Below are 17,019 nucleotides of genomic sequence, written 5' to 3' on the forward strand. Positions count from 1 at the left end.
CAGCCTGTCTGATTTTATTTGTGGATTTTCGAAATGAAATTTGCCAACCAATCATTCAAGAGAGCTCTGATTAAACAACCGAGCACTCTGAATTGCCTTAACAGAGATATGATATTTCATGGTCATGATCTATTGTATTTATTATTGTATCTATGCTTGTCTGTGACTGCACAGTGTCATTGAGAGCTTTGATAGGCGCTTGAAATAAAATGTATTATTAATATTATTATTATTATCTATATCTATATCTATATCTATCGCATCTGTAAAACGTATCGTCCTTGAGAGCTTTGAAAGGCGCTGATGAATGAAATGTATTATTATTACTATTTAGATGTAGAGTAAATCGCTCTATATTTAGGCCTTATCTCATGCTTGCATCTCGATAAGATATAACAAATAACATAAATAATAATATATATAAGAAATAACAATCAATTTGACCCATGATCCAATAGTGCCAGAAATAACAACATTAGTCTTGTTTATATACTCATAAACTCAATGACTAAATTCAATCCCTATAGATGAGACTTGTCACACTACTCCATTTAGTACACACTGATACCTCAGCTTACGAACTGAATTGGTTCCCAGAAATTGTGTGTAAGGTGAAAAGTTCATCTTCCAAACATTTATTTCCCATATGAAACCATTAAAATTGAGAATAATCCGTTCCCAGGTCCCCATAAAATATAATTTTCCACAAAATAAGCCTTAAAACTACACAAAATATACCTTATTTTATGTATAACACATGTGCTATTGTATTTTAATTAAAGAAACAAATTATCCTAGTGAAGTGTACTGTATTTTCCAGACTATTAGGCGCACCGGGTTTAAGGCCACCGTGAATGAATGATATACCGTATTTTCTGGTGTATAAGGCGCAGCGGAGTATAAGGCACCCCAAATGAATCGTGTATTTTCAAACTTTTCAGTGTCATCTTATGAAGAAAATCAAAGGTTTTGGGTGCGCCTTAAAGGACAACCAACGTCACTTTTTTGTTTTTTAACTAACACCAGAAAAAAAAACGTTTTTTGGCATCCAAAATACCCAAAACACGCAGTATGATATTTTTATTTTTATTTTTAGTCAAATGAAAAACAATGGCTTCAGATTCGGAGAATATGCTTTCTTGTTACTCATCCAGTTATGAATATGATTCAAATAGTTCTGAAGAGGAAAGCATCAATGTTTGCAATCGATTAAAGAATTTATTTGTGCCATTTTGAGGCAACATTGGGGCAAAATCTCTCAGCCAAAAAAAGAGGCACAAAATGGCGACCTCCAGTGGCCATCTCCGTTTCCACAGGCTGATAAATTCCTTATATGGCGCTTGGACGCCCTCTTCTGGCGGCTTTTGGGTGCAACACGAGGTCCCCAGATCAAACAAGTACAGCAAAATACATTGACATGATGGAAGGACCGCTACAATGCGTCTTTTTTTACGGTGAAAGGCGGTTCTTTAGCGACATCACGTACGGACTCGTCAACAACTCAAAAACAAGACTTCCGGAATATTCAGATCAAGTTTTAAAACGTATATAAAGGTATATGCGGTGGAATCTTTGTAAAATACGCTCAGTAGAAGTCATTTGAAGCCATTTTACAAATTATGGACATAACTTGTCCGGAGACGTCGGTTGTCCTTTAAACACTGGAAAATAAGGTATTTAAGAAATTAAGAATATATAAGGCGCACTGTATTATAAGGCATGCTTAGCTTTTGAAGGTTTCGAGGTGTACAGTGCAGAAAATATGGTAAATGTCAAAGTGTGAAAGACGATTTTTGTGACAATGCAACCTAACTGTACTAGTGGGCGTCGGGGGATATTTTAATCCTGACGCATGTATTTGGGTTCAAAGTTGGTAAGAAGTTACAGTATTTTCTGCGCTATAAGACGCTTTGGATAATAAAGCGTTCACTGAATGGATCAGAAATTGGAATTGTAAACTGTAGTTCAATGACTACCCAGTTTTAGCTAAAGAGAATCAGGTCTTGCTACTGAATGTCAGACAGTAACGATCTTATGATGTAATATAACTGGCTTTCTAACTGGCTATTGGCTGGCTTGCTAACTGGCTATTGGCTGGCTATTAGGCTAGTTAACTGGCTATTAGCTGGCAAGCTAGCTGTTGGCTGGCTACCTATTGGCTGGCTAGCTTACTAGCTATTATCTGGCTGACTGGCTATTAGGCTGGCTAACTGGCTATTAGCTGGGTAGCTAGCTGTTGGCTGGCTGGCTAGCTACTGGCTGGCTAGCTTACTAGCTATTATCTGGCTGACTGGCTATTAGGCTGGCTAACTGGCTATTAGCTGGGTAGCTAGCTACTGGCTGGCTATCTAGCTCTTAGCTAGCTAGCTTTTAACTGAGTTATTCCGGGTCTGTGGCTGCCGCTGCTGACACACAGAAAAAACTAATCCTGTGACTGTAAAGTGACCTTGAGTTTTGAAAGGCGCTTAGAAATGAAATGTATTATTATTATTGTTATTATAATGATCAAAGTCTTTGGAAAGTCATTATTGGCGTTTTCGTGTTTATTATGTTTGTAAAAGTCATTCTAAGCGCCTCGCACGCTGGGTCCGAGAGGACATTAATTTCATCTGCGCTGTATGTCATGCATATTAGCATATTGGACAATACAGCTGACTTTGATTTTTATTGGAATTTCTGAGGTCTGTTTTGTTTTGTTTTTCTAGCGTAAGCATGCCTCGCTAAACTTACCCCAAATGTTAGACTTCCCATTACAAAAATGTTTGAGTATATTTCTGCTCTACATGTGATCTTTTTTTCGGCAAGCTGCAGCATTCCTCTGTTGAAATTGAGGCTTGCTTTTGTTTTGTTTCCACTGGCACATTAAGATATCCCTGAATGTGTTTCGAAAAGTCTTGTTACACAGAGCGTAGCACATGGGGTTGACCGTGCTATTTACGTAACACAACCAGTAGCCCAAAGCCCAAAGATTTCCCGGGATGCAGTCTTGGCAGAAGGTATTAACCAGGACCATGATGTTGTAAGGTAACCATGTCGTAATGAATGCCAATAGAATAGCACTTAGAGTTCGCGCAGCTTTCTTGTCATTGGCCTTTTTTTCATTTTTGCGTTTGTTCACCTCCGTCTTGGATTTGGAGGCAAACCTTTTTGCATCTTTCATGGAGATATTTTCAGGGGACGCGTCCTCACGAGGTGGCGGATGTTTTGACTCGGATGATTTTCGCTCCTTTGTCCTTTTCGTCTTCTTTCCGTCTACGGGGAACAAATGAGATATCAAATTAGGGCATGTCGGTTTGATTTGTGACATCATTCCATTTTGGTTTTGTCCGATGTCCCCCCACTCTCCAAAAACATGCGTGGACAGTTAATGGCTCAATTGACCCTCGGTGTGAGTGTGAACACAGATGGTTGTTTGTCTGGGTGTGCCCTGTCATTGACTGGCAACCGGTTCAGTGTCCTCCACAGACTGTCCAGTGGCTCCAGTACCCCAGTGGACAACTTATCATGTTATTAAATTATATGGTGCATTTGAGTGCTATTAAAAAAAAACTAACAAACAAAAAAAACAAGTAACATTTGTACTAGTGTGATGTAGTTATTATTTTTATTCTTTATTATTTTTACTATCCAACAAAAAGGCATTGGATGTTTAAACAATAAATAAACAAACAAACAAACAAACAAATAAATAAATAAACCAACAATAAATTAAAAATAAATACAAAATAAATAACTAAATAAACAAATATGAATTAATAAAAAAAATCAAATGAATAAATATGAATAAACAAACAAGTAAAATAAATACATATAAAAATAATGACAAAATTAAAAATAAATTATAATAATCATTAAAATTAATGTTAAAATTGACATTAAAATTAACATTAAAAGTAAAATAAATCAGTAAATAAATACATAAACGAATAAATAAAATAAATAAATAAATAAATAAATAAATCCTCTGCACTGTAAGCACGAATCAACACCGGATAGGATTATCTTATCAGACCTGTGGCAAGTCTTGTTTGGTCTGGCTCATTGACTTCCTCTTCATCCTCAGAAGCGTCATTGTTGTTGAAAGTGTCACAGCCGCTCTGTTCTGCAGGGACGCTTTTATCAGCTCTTCTGAAACCGTGGCAGAAATACGATGACAAGTGGAACAGGAACGCATGGCGTTTCCCTCCGTTTTCCATTCCTCTCGGAGTACCCGAGTTGTCCTTGACGTTGTCCGAAGCCAGCTGATTTTGTTCATCCGAGCGCATGTGCTGTATCGACGTTGTGTCGGATTTTTCCTTTTGGCTCTTGGTCACACTATCGTCACTCCTGTGATTTTGACTTGGACTGTTTCCGGCACCCGATCCCTTAAGACCTTGTATATCTTTAGCACGTTTTTCCGTCTCCTGATAGATCTTCCAAAACAGGGTTGTCATGATAGTCACCGGCAAGTAAAATGCAGCTATGGCCGTGCAGAATGTAATAATGGGCTCGGATAGAAATTGGATGAAGCATTCATCGGGCGGCACCGTACGCTCACCGACGATGTATTGCCAGAACAAGATGGCGGGGGCCCACAGAATGAATGATATTGACCAAGCTAAGCAAATCATGGTCATGGCCCTCTTGGTTGTGCGCTTTGCACGATAGGTCAAAGGCCTGGTCACAGAGAAATACCTACAAAAGTAACAGAAAAATAACATTTTGCACCCAAGCAAAACTGAAAGCAGAAAATACCATCGTCGGTCGAAAAAAAACACACACACACACACACACACACACACATTACCTGTCAAAGCTTATGACGAGGAGGTTCATGACTGAAGCATTACTGGCTACATAATCAATTGCAAGCCACAAGTCACAGATCACTGGCCCCAGAGCCCACTGATTCATGATGATGTAGGTGGTATACAAGTTCATGGATAAAGTGCCAATGGTCAGGTCGGCAAACGCCAAACTCAGCAAGTAGTAGTTGTTCACCGTCTTCAGTGCCTTATTAATCTTGAAGGACAAAAGTACTAAGATGTTCCCAACGACAGTGACAAGTGAAAGTGATCCGGTGAGGAAGACAATTACCATCACCTGAAGATAGGAGGGGAGAAGAAAACACAATCATCAGACCGTTGTCGAATGTGATGATCACTTTAAAATTCGATTCTATTTAATTATAAACGATAATGATTGACTGCTGAATAATGTAGAACAATACGTCGATCGCAATCGATCAGTCCATCTCCAAGGTACTATTGACAGATTGTATGACAAGCTGATGTGACATTGACATGAACTGATCCTATACAAATAAAGTAAAAAAAAATCAGCCTATCAGCCATCCCTCCACTTGATTGATACACCGGACAACCAATCATATGACAACTCACTGTTAGATATAGACGCTAACCAACTTACGAACGAGATACTGTACGTTTCGAACGGTCGTTCGTAAAGTGAATTTGTTCATAAGTTGCTTTTGTGCTGTATTTTGTATGGAATGGAAGTGTAAGGTTTATATACGGTGAGTATGTTGAAGGCTTGTATAAGTAACCTGTATGTATTGGTTTGTACTGAAAAAATAAACATTTAATAAAATACAGTAAAGTCTCGTTATATCGATATTCAAGGGAGTCCGAAAAAATATCGATATAACCGGGACTATCGATATATCCGACCCTGCGCGCATGTAATTTTCTCCGTGCGTGCATAGAAATGGTATCGATATAACCGGGACTATCGATATATCCGATATCGATATAACGAGACTTTACTGTATATGCTGTATAAAGACAACTGGAGGGAATGCTACAAAAATGTTCGTATCTACTGTTTTTCACAACTCGAATGTTCGTAAGTAGGGAAGTGTCTGTACACTGTGCATGATCAAACAACGTCCTTGCAAACTTAACAAGCTAATCGTTAGTTACGTCCTCATTTTTTTGCACGTTTTTTCCTCTTAAATGTAAGATAGGGTATAAAAATGAGTGGGGAGCTGGACCAAGTAAGAAGAAAAAAGTCTGACTTTTGTACGGAATGGGAATAGGACTTCACAATGACATTTTCAATTGCTCTCATCTACCAGCATTCATAGTAAAGTCAAGTAATGGCAAGAAATGTACATAATGATGATGTGTCTTGCAACATATGCGCTTAAACATGAACAGAAATGGCAAGAATCCTCAATATATTTCTCCATAAATATAATGACTTGGTTATTTGAAAAGTAGCTCTCATGATGAAAAGGTGTGAGCACCCCTGATGAAGAACATAGTATAACTCAACTCAGTATTGAACAAAAATCATGTAAAAAATGTAGTGGTAACTGTATGTTAAATTATTTACACACTTAAATTAATGACATGAAACCAGTGGCTGCTGTTGCCTTACGGATCCACTTTTCATGTTTTGATTGCGGTGAAATACCTGCCAAACTGTGTGTCCTCCCAATAGATCAAAGTCATGTGTTGCCTGGATTCGTGTACTATTTCCCGACGAGTCAGTGAAATTTGCTTGGTGCCAAGTAATATGACTTCTATTAAAGTGATGGCTATTCCACCCACCAACGCTGCCAGACAATATGGCAGCTTCCTGGTAAGAGCCATCTGAAAAGGAAATAAATCACGTTTTGCAATTAGTATAAGGATTCATTCACAGTGACAACCATGCATGCGGCCTGCTGTTTATTAAGCACACCTAAATCAGTCAAAATCGCAATTGCATTTGTCAAACCTGGGTTTTCGAACGTCTCATCCCATTCGGTTTTCAACCAAAAATGTCATCTTTTTTATGCCCCGGTATACAACCGGAATTTGGTTCTCAACCAAACTGAGTGCATCTGAATGCATCACTCGACTACCCTGTGCTTCCTTGTACGTCACTTCCTTATGTGTCACGTCTTCCGCATTGTGACCGACGCATTAATATTGTTGTTGTTTTATTTTTGCAAAAATGCTGACATATTTGGTTAAGATCTCCTGAATAGTGTGATTTCAAAGCAAGCAGAGGATGGTTTGAAAAGTCCGATGGTTTGAAAAATCCGGTTTATGCGATGAAATAGTAAAAAAGTTGTTTTCTAGACTTTGAACGGATTAAGATTTTTTTTGCATTGATTTTAATGGAAAGTGCTGTTTCGGTTTTTGAACAAATTGGTTTCTGAAACGGATTATGGTCGAAAACCGAGGTATCACTGTAATTGATATATTTATGCTTTCTGTGGAAAATATATAGTACAACATCTTTTCAAATGTTAAACATAGGTAAGTAAGTGTTGTAAGCAGTACCAAAAGTTGCAGGTAGGAAGGTGCTTGCGCTTTCATTCATCATGACCAACCGTCATCTACAATAGGAAGAATTCAGAGAAACAAGAGGCTCAATGGGGAATTAGCGTCAACCATTCATTCAATGGTATGTCATGTAATCAGATTCCTTAATTGACTTTGTGAAAGAAAACACACACACGTACAATACTAAAATATACACAAATAGCAACATGCTAACACCAAAAAAATGGAAAAGGAAAGAAGAGAAGCATTTGTTTTTTAATCTTACCCTTTCTCCATTGGTCAGTTGGAATTGAAATGCCCTATCCTGTCTTCACACAAACAATCACTAATGTATAAACAATAGAAAAAGGATACAGTAGTATGAATAAACATTGGCTTGGAGTTCTGACATAGAACTATTTTAGATTTATCATCCAACCTTCCCTGCCCAAAAATAATCTCAATCTTGACCATGATATATATATTTTGTAGATTTCCAAGAAGTTGGTTATTTATTATTATTATTATTATTAGTAGTAGTAGTAGTAGTAGTATTAGTATTATATTGTTATTATGCTGATGATGCTGATTATTGTTATTATTATGGTTATGATTATTATTATTATAAGTAGTAGTGGTATTATTATTTATTTATTATTATTATTATTAATATTATTATTAGTAGTATGCTGATGATGCTGATCATTATTATTGTTGTAATAGTAATAAATTATCATTATTATTATTAGTATGCTGATGATGCTGATCATTATTATTGTTGATATTGTTATTATTATTATTATTATAATAAATTATTATTATTACTATTATTATTATTATTATTGATATTCTAATAGTTTTTATTATTATTTTATTATTATTATTATTATTATTATTATTATTATTATTATTGGTCTTCTAATAGTTTTTATTGTTATTTTATTTTATTTGTATTTGTTTTTATTATTATTTACTTTTAAAATCACAGTTTGGTATAAAGTGAAAATGACATTTTGATTCTTACCCAAACATCTTAACAATACATTCAATTTTAACTTCTGGGCAGTAAAAAAAAAAAAAAGAACAAACAACAAACAACTTATTCTGTTTCATTTGTAACCGAACAAATAAAATAATGATAATAACAACAACAAAAAAAAAAACAAAGAAATAGCTGGTTAGTTGAGTGCAATGGTGTCACCTGTTATGACATACACACACTTAATATGGAGTCCATCATCAAGAATTGTGTAAAAATCATCCAAAACATTCATTAAGCATTCATTAAGACAGCTTCCATTGCATTGCTGATTATGGTATAGATTAGCATAGCCTGTAAAGAAGAGATGACATTACAGGCTGTACTAATTAAAGCCAGAACCATCATATCATATCCAAAGCTCACCCTCAACCCTTATGTGAGCAGGCATAGAAAATGGAACCTTGGGTAGCTGCTCCAAGCTTTTCAGATAATGTCATCATGAGCAAAGATGGCATTTGCATTTGACAGAGCATTCATAAACGGACACAGAGCAACATGCTGTACATTTTGAATTTAAATTCAGTCCCCTTCTGCATTCCTCCCTAAAAAAAAATCAAACATGCAATCTAAAACTAGAAAGAAAAAATGGAAGTGATGGTACCTATCATCTGGTACACATAGTCGAGCCTCTCTATACTATGGCATATACTTATATGTATATAAAAGCCAGAACTGGTCAGTAATATGGCACCACCCACAGCAACATACACACTGTCACTGAGCTCAAAAACATACCTGGAACATGCAGGCTCCTCAAAAAGCAAAACGCAATTCAAGAACGCCCCTCTCAGTACAGGAGCACTTCGGACAAATCTTCCATTGCGCCGTCGTCACGGAACGGTGACTGTTAAAACAAACATTATCAATCAAAGTATCAGAAAATAAAAATATGCTCATTCCATCTGATGTGCCTTATATGTGGATCAATATTCAGATTTCTTGGATGTAGCATTTGAAATGTTCCGGAAAAGCTCTTTAATACAACCACAGCACTTTTGAAGGCTCTATATAAATGTAACAATATTGTATTGTATTGTATTCCCTTTAGCACTGCTACATCTAGTAGAGTAGCCACTAATAGTAGCCACTATTGTAGCTTCTATTTCATGCACTATATAATGCGGTGCGTCCTATTCATGAAAACAGGTGAAAAACAAATGAAAAAGTATTATTATAAACTCCAAAGTGCCTTACGGCACAGAAAATACAATATTTTGCCACAATTTTTGATCTGCGTTGAAAAGAGGGAAGAAATGTCATTTCTAAAAGCCAACCCAATACGCAAAATGCAGTTTTGTATTTTGTACAGTAATTCTACAGTAATAAATGTGTCAACCGCAGTCAATAAGACAAGCAAATGTTTTATTTGATTATCATTAACCTGATTAACGTATTTTGCGGTGTATAAGGCGCACCCCCAATGAATGGTGTATTTTCAAACTTTTTCCATATAGAAGGCACACATGAATGATGAAATGAGTTTTGTGATGAAGTTGTACAAAATAAAAATATAAAAAGGACTTACCCGACGCATCTGAATGATGATGATCCTACTCAAAAGTCAGCCCTCCGAGTTCAGCATGCTGCTTTCTTTTGCCGCTCAAGCGCTGCATGTGCGTGTGACTGCAGCCGGACAGCTCCGCCTTTTAAACTTTTGACGATGATGCAAAACATTCAAGGACGACACATTGACAGAATCACCACCGTTGACTTTACAAATGCAAAATATTACATTTGATTGACACTTGATGAAAGATTTGAATGTATAAGGACATGCAGTGTACTGTCGGATTTGGACTGGAAGCTTCTTGGCAGGCAGATTAAATATATCTTACTCGAAAGTCAAAGTATTTGACATAAGAAACCTTTTGTGTGTAATTATTTCCGATTTGTTTCTTAATGGAAAAGTCAAGGGATGTGACCAAAATCACTTTTTTCTCACTTTGCCCAATGTTTTTTAAATGACCAAAAAATGATAGCTAGCTAAATAAATAGATAGCTTGCTAAATAAATTGATAGCTAGCTAGATAGTTGGCTGGATAGCTAGCTAGATAGGTGGCTAGATAGCTAGCTGGCTAGCTAGATAGCTGGCTGGCGAGATATATATATTTTTTTTTACCATTTTTGTCTTATAATAAAACAAAATGATAATAATAACTAGTATCTAATGATAGCTAGCGAGATAGCTAGCTAGCTAGATATTTTTCCCATTTTTGTCTTATAATAAAACAAAATGACAATAATAACTAGTAACTAATGGTAGCTAGCTAGATAGCTAGTTCGATATAAATGTTTCCCCATTTTTGTCTTATAATAAAACAAAATGACAATAACTAGTAACTGATGATAGCTAGCTCGATATAAATGTTTCCCAATGTTTGTCTTATAATAAAACAAAATGACAATAATAACTAGTAACTAATGATAGCTAGCTAGATAGCTAGCGCGATAGCTCGCTAGCTAGAGAGCTAGCGAGATAGCTAGCTAGCTAGCTCGATATAAATGTTTCCCAATGTTTGTCTTATAATAAAACAAAATGACAATAATAACTACTAATGATAGCTAGCTAGATAGCTAGCGCGATAGCTCGCTAGCTAGATAGCTAGCTCGATATGTTTCCCAATGTTTATCTTATAATAAAACAAAATGACAATAATAACTAGTAACTAATGATAGCTAACTAGATAGCTAGTGAGCTAGCTAGATAGATATTTTTTTTCCCCATTTTTGTCTTATAAAAGTGTTTTCACATCGCAGCTGTGCACTTTTCACACCCTTTTCTTTCAATTCCATTCGCTTGAGGCGCACCAAACTTTCCTCACCTCATCTCTGTTCGTGATTTCTGTTCGCTCTGGAAATCCTTTTAAGGAATCTTTGCCATGCATCGCGTATTCTCTCGATCACCATCACTAATTCTACACACATTTCGTGTATGGTGTTCAACATGAGCGTGTTTCAGCTCCTTCCAAAGATGTTCAATAGGATTTGGTGTGTTTTGGCAGCTGTGTTTGTAGGTCGCGTAGTTAACGCCTATTTTCCCTGAAGGCTCTGGATTTTGTTGCCAGTCATCGTTGACACACCTCCATAACGCAGTGGAAGGCCGATGGTAACGCTGCCCCTAGTTTAACAACATGATGTCAACGAATGGATGGACTTCAATATGTTTTCCTGGATGTCATTGAAATACCCAAATACAGTGATACCTTGGCTTACAAACTTAATTGGTTCCCAGATAGAGTGTGAAAGGCGAAGTGTGTATCCCAAAAATTAATTTCCCATAGGAAACCATTAAAATGAGAATAATCCATTCCCAGGTCCCCATAAGGCATAATGTTCTACTTTCTAATCTTCTAAGCCTTAAAACTACACAAAATATACCTTCTTTTATGTAGAATAAATGTGCTATGGTATTATAATTAAAGAAATAAACTGTATTGTATAATAAAGTTTTATTCCATTTTTATTTAGCTTTGTGATGGTCGTTGATGGCTTGATGGAATGGAGTGTCCGCTTTCATCAGCATTGAACACTTGATGAGGAACGTAGCCTTCTTCTTTCACCATCTTGAGGAATGATCCCTTGTAGGTGCTTTCTCTGTGATAATTGTACCTAGTTCCTCATCAATAGTATTCTGTTTATCTGGGTTGGTAGCTTTTCGCATCAAGTGTACAGATGGCTTGTTTGTGGAGCCTGATTGATGTGATATTTTAACCTTGCAGCCTACACCCTGCCTTTGATACCAAAGTTGAAACTCTCTCACTGTCGTCTGCCTGTCTTTTTAATGTTTAACCCTCCCCCCACTGCTGCGTTCTTGACCAATCACGTGGCTTTAACCGAAGACTGGGGGTGGGGAATAGAGGACAAAAACAGTCGGCTGCCATTTTGTTGTTAGAAGAACGGGCTCGTTCGCGAAGGACACATCACTCATTGAGGCAGACCGTGTATGAAAAAAAGTTCGTATGCCAAGGTAAAATGTTCATAAATTTAACGTTCGTAAACCGAAAAGTTCCTAATCCAAGGGGTTCGTAAACCGAGGTATCACTGTAATAATAAACTGGTTCACTCACCTCCATCACAATCGTCGCTTGTCCAGTTTAGCCACCCCATACATTTGAAACATTATTAAGGATTTAAATTTATTCACATTTTTGTTGATATGAGATCGAAGCTGTGGCGGCCATGACAGTTCTTCACAATTCCTCCCTCAGAGTTCGAAAATATCTGTGGTGAACGTTACACAGTGAAACGGTTCATCTACAGTCAACATTTTCATTGAGGGCCTCACGGGCTTGCGACTTGCTAGTTCAGCGTCAGATTTGATTTGTGTTACTTACAGACAAGACTTCTTGGGCATTCATCTGATAAATGTAGCCGTGATCCACGTTGGTGAGGCAACCCAGCTGGAATCAGGATGAGAAATCTGAACGGAACTGAGTATATTGTTGAGGTTAGACTACAACGTCATTGGGAGCTCAGTATCGGTGACATCGTGCATGTGTACTTTGACACTTTCAAATTTGGCAAATTCAAATGAAATACATACCATGTTCCCCATCAAAGAAGCACATCTCAAAATTGGCCCACGCGGCGGTGCATCCGGCTAGCATGCTAGCTAAAATTGCAAAGTTGGCTGTGTCATACCATAACATGAACAATTATTACAGTTTCTTCCTGACAGTGCGCATGCAAATAAAGGGTTACTGAAGGTTTGGATTTGATTGGATTAGCCTTTAATAGTCTCGCAGTGGAGAAATTTACATTTCACAGCAGCAAAGTTACGGAAGGAAGAGGAAAGGAAGAAGTAGAAAAACAAAATACAGGAGCTGCTGGAAATGCAGCCACTCTCACAGCGCCATATTGAAGTCAAAAGAACAAAATAATAAAACAACACAAACCACACAGTCATTCAATCTTAAGCACTTTCTGCACCCTTTTTGTTGTATGAAGCAGTTGTAGATGAAAGAGGAGAGGATAAATGTGTCATTTTCACCAGTGGATCAGGGACGTCACGGTGAAATGTGCACGTCTGCTACAAGCTAAATGTTGAAAGCAAACAAGAAGATGTAGCATCCATTGACGAAAAGAGATTGTCTATCATCTCCTTTTCCATGTAAATCCGCTTCAATTCCAAGCCGCGACCATCCGACATACTTTGTAGTTGTGTATTTTGTGTTTGTACTAAATGCACATAAAACAAAAGGACAAATTTCAAAAGCAAATCATTGAATATTTTACCTTTTATTTTAACTTCACGTTCACTGTGTGGGCCGGTCAGAAACAGTGAAGGAGGAAAATGTATTCTGCCCAAATCTGTTTAGTTCCCGCAAATCGTGTCATGTGATGAAAATCGGTTGAAAGTCATTGTCATGCAAATGATTTCCAACAATCTAGTTATAAAATACAATGTGTTGTTTTATTTTAGCTCAGTGTGCAACTCCGAAGTTGCACACACACACACACACACACACACACACACACACACACACACACACACACACACACACACACACACACACACACACACACACACACACACACACAAAATCATGGCCATGTGCATATTGTTGGACGCCATGATGACATCCGGGAAGCTCTGTGTAAATTCAAACCATTAAAATGCTTTTGATATATATATTTTTTTTCTAAACAGTAGGAAAGTGTTCAACTTCAGGCACATTATCTTCCCACTGTATCGCAGGCAAAATTCAATGAAGTCACATTTTTGGAGTCACAAAAGCAGATCTTCCAAAGATATATTGCAGTAGGTTTCAATACCTGTAACATCAAGTGGTTGACGCATCTCCTCTTGCATTTTGTTTTTGTTTTTAATGCTTATTACTGCGATGTCAACTAGAAGGGCTCCTAGATGAGAGTAAGCTATGAGTCACATGCTGAAAATTTGAATTTACATGATAGAAGCAGATCTTTTTTTTTTTTTTTTTTTTCATGTAGTACATCAAATATTCCAAAAATGAAACGTGGGGTTGACCTGCTGAACGAGGAAGATCTTGGATGAAAGTCAGTCCAGGTTGATTTTGGAGCGTTATGTCATTGGTTGGTTGAATCCCTGTGGTTTGGCAACTTATGCTACTCCGACGAGTAGGCAGCATACAGGAACCACTAGAGGAACCACCAGAAGGGACAAAAACTCCAGAGACACATCAGTTGAGCTGATCTTCATATTGTTTTCGGAAACAATCGCCAGCTGGGAAGAACTCCCAGCAACGTTCCTGGTACATTTTCCATACATAAGATTCCTTCAAGAGAGACATGAAAAGGAAGGAGTTGACATTCACCAAAATGAATTTAATAATAATATTTTTCATTTATAAGCGCCTTTCAAAACTCTCACTTTATAGTCACAGGAGAAGTTTCTCTGTATAGAATAGAATATTTCAAATAACACATTCAAGAAATCTGAATACTGATCCACATATAAGGCGCATCGAGTTATTAAGTGCAGTGTCGGCTTTTGAGGAAAAACGAAGAGAGAAAGACAGAGACATTGTCAAACCTGGCCTGTGTGCTCTGTTTCATCTTTATTGATAAGATACATCACGAAGAATCTGGAACAAACAATAGAGCCATTAATCCATCCACGCAGTTTCATTTATTATCCTGTTATATGTAATGCCTATCAACCAAGGGAGCAACAGTTGACAAGACGATGGGCGGAATTTAGGATTTGGGAAGAGCTCATTCGCCAGTTTACAAATCTATCAGTTCATGGAAAGACAACCCGTTAAAATGTCCACGTTCCGTTGATTTATGGATGTTGGCGCTTGGGGCGTGGTAGTATTCAAATCAAGACGACTACGTTTTAATAATGTATCACCTAAATTTGCATATGTGTACTCTCATTAAATAGCTTGGCAGAGGGCTGCAGACAATCTTCCTGCGTTCGAGCCGTTGTTCACAGTGACAGTGTGAAATTAATTTTCTTCCGCCCCATACGAACTGCAATGCTGCTAAAACAATGTCTTTGTATAAAGAATGTTGTTAAATTAGTCAAACACCACTTGTGTACAGACTGTATGTTGTTCACCGCAAAGTGTATCAAAAGACCCTTTCTACATTTGTATTCCTTCACCGTAAAAAAAAAAAAAACAGAAGCCGTTTAAGGAAATAGCACATCCCAGAAAACACACACACACACAGATCCACGCCCATAATTATGCTCAGAAATACTTACAGATAATTGGCCAAGTTATGCTCCTGGAGAGTGTGTGTTTCAAAGCCATGCGGCACAGTGTCAAAATAGTCATTGCCTATTCCACAAATAAAACATTTTGTCTGGAAGACAAGAAATGAAAATGTTGTATGAGTAGGTCACACGTCTACAGCGTGGTTCCAAATACAGTGATACCTCAGTTTACAAACGCTTTAGCTTACAAACTTTTTCCCCTTACGAACATTAAATTGGCAAAAAATAATCTTGACATACGAACTAGTTTTCGGCAAACGAACCAAAACACACGGAGCGCCACGGTGGCTGGCGGACTAGTTTTCGTCACCCACTTTCTTTGAGTGCGGACATGGTTTGTTATCGAGTGGAGTGCTTTAGCTGTTACAGGAGTGAAACATTGACATTGTGAGTGAGAGTATTATCGCCGAGATAACACGGCAACTTCACGCGTATATCCGCAAGAGGCAACCTGGAAGTTTGTCATCCACTGACCATCACAAAGGTAAATAAAACGGCTTTATTTTACAGTACAGATTATTTCTTTAATTACAATACAATAGCACATTTATGATACATAAAATAAAGTATTGTGTGTTGTTTTAAGGCTTATTTAGTAGAAAATTATGTTTTATGGGGACCTGGGAACTGGTTATTCTCATTTTTAATGCTTTCTTATGGGAAATAAATGTTTGGAAGACACACTTTTCGCTTTACACACACTTCATGGGAATCAATTAAGTTTGAAGTATCACTAAATTGTTGTAATATTTCCTGCATACCTCCATATCCTCTTTCACTTGCTCTTGTTGATCGCGCAGTTCTCCAAAAGCGTCAATGATTAAACCTAAAGTTTATCAAGAGAAGAAATAAAAGGTGGAAAGCCGGTTTTTTGCTTGATGTTTTCACAGACGCTGTTCAGTGAACTGAATCGGATTGACGATAAATATATGACAATAAAACGGTTACGAATGCAACCAAGATGGCGTACATTTCTCCAAAAAGTGCGTCAATCACCTTGGATGATTGCCAGCAGGATGACAATGACAAAGAAGAAGAAGGTGATGTCAAATATGATCCGATAGATCTCGTATTCGTCTCCCGCTGGATCCTCAATCTGGTCGCCGATTCCTCCCCCTGCTCGCACGCCGACATACATGTGGAACATGTAGCACTAGCATGAAAAGGAACACAAAGACAGAGATAGTGTTTGTTAAAATTAAAAGACAGTTTCAGGGTTATCTTAACTCATTCACTGCCATTCCCGAATTTATTCGGGAATTGAAAATATGAAAGAGCGCCATTCCCAAATTTGTTTGGCTTTCTTTCCTGTTTGGGTGCTGATAAAGCGCTGGGCATTTCCCTTTTTTCAATATTAGCTCTTTGTTCTAGCTTCAGCTGTTGTTAAAGCCCTGTTAAACCTATATGGATGTATCTCATTGTATTTTGGACATCTGCCCTCGTTTCAAGCTCATATAACTCCAGACCCATATCATTTAGGAAATAATTTAGGCTTTTCTGGTCAAATTTAACTCATT

General features: G+C 37.3%; 2 protein-coding genes across 2 annotated transcripts in view; both read right to left on the reverse strand.

Moving 5' to 3' along the window:
* Positions 1 to 2,265: 2,265 nt before the first annotated feature.
* chrm3b (cholinergic receptor, muscarinic 3b) lies at positions 2,266 to 14,140 on the reverse strand. Its single transcript, XM_089014690.1, has 10 exons — positions 14,074 to 14,140; positions 12,842 to 12,910; positions 11,121 to 12,728; positions 9,824 to 9,949; positions 9,034 to 9,142; positions 7,275 to 7,330; positions 6,418 to 6,596; positions 4,787 to 5,082; positions 4,013 to 4,674; positions 2,266 to 3,252 (listed from the first exon to the last, which is right to left on the reverse strand). Exons 6-10 carry the CDS (start codon positions 7,315 to 7,317, stop codon positions 2,780 to 2,782), a joined length of 1,653 nt encoding a protein of 550 aa, XP_088870816.1. The 5' UTR covers positions 7,318 to 7,330; positions 9,034 to 9,142; positions 9,824 to 9,949; positions 11,121 to 12,728; positions 12,842 to 12,910; positions 14,074 to 14,140; the 3' UTR covers positions 2,266 to 2,779.
* A 276-nt stretch (positions 14,141 to 14,416) lies between these two features.
* Positions 14,417 to 17,019, reverse strand: part of ryr2a (ryanodine receptor 2a (cardiac)) — a 113,841-nt gene continuing 111,238 nt past the window's right edge. The window contains exons 110-114 of the mRNA XM_089014691.1: positions 16,499 to 16,655; positions 16,264 to 16,328; positions 15,491 to 15,591; positions 14,813 to 14,864; positions 14,417 to 14,555 (exon numbers count right to left, since the gene is read on the reverse strand). Of these exons, the coding sequence (XP_088870817.1) occupies positions 14,460 to 14,555; positions 14,813 to 14,864; positions 15,491 to 15,591; positions 16,264 to 16,328; positions 16,499 to 16,655 (471 nt within the window). The 3' untranslated portion in view covers positions 14,417 to 14,459. The remainder of the gene's footprint in view (positions 14,556 to 14,812; positions 14,865 to 15,490; positions 15,592 to 16,263; positions 16,329 to 16,498; positions 16,656 to 17,019) is intronic.

Source organism: Hippocampus bargibanti, linkage group LG15, assembly GCF_051943395.1.
Source record: "Hippocampus bargibanti isolate YZ-2025 linkage group LG15, ASM5194339v1, whole genome shotgun sequence".
Lineage (NCBI taxonomy): Eukaryota > Metazoa > Chordata > Actinopteri > Syngnathiformes > Syngnathidae > Hippocampus > Hippocampus bargibanti.

Coding starts and splice junctions, on each gene's coding strand:
- chrm3b (XM_089014690.1), bottom strand. CDS start 7,317: ATGATGAATGAAAGCGCAAGCACCTTCCTACCTGCAACTTTTG. Junction 5,083..6,417: donor GAGGACACACAGTTTGGCAG/GTATTTCACCGC, acceptor TCCTATCTTCAG/GTGATGGTAATTGTCTTCCT. Junction 4,675..4,786: donor CTCGTCATAAGCTTTGACAG/GTAATGTGTGTG, acceptor TTACTTTTGTAG/GTATTTCTCTGTGACCAGGC.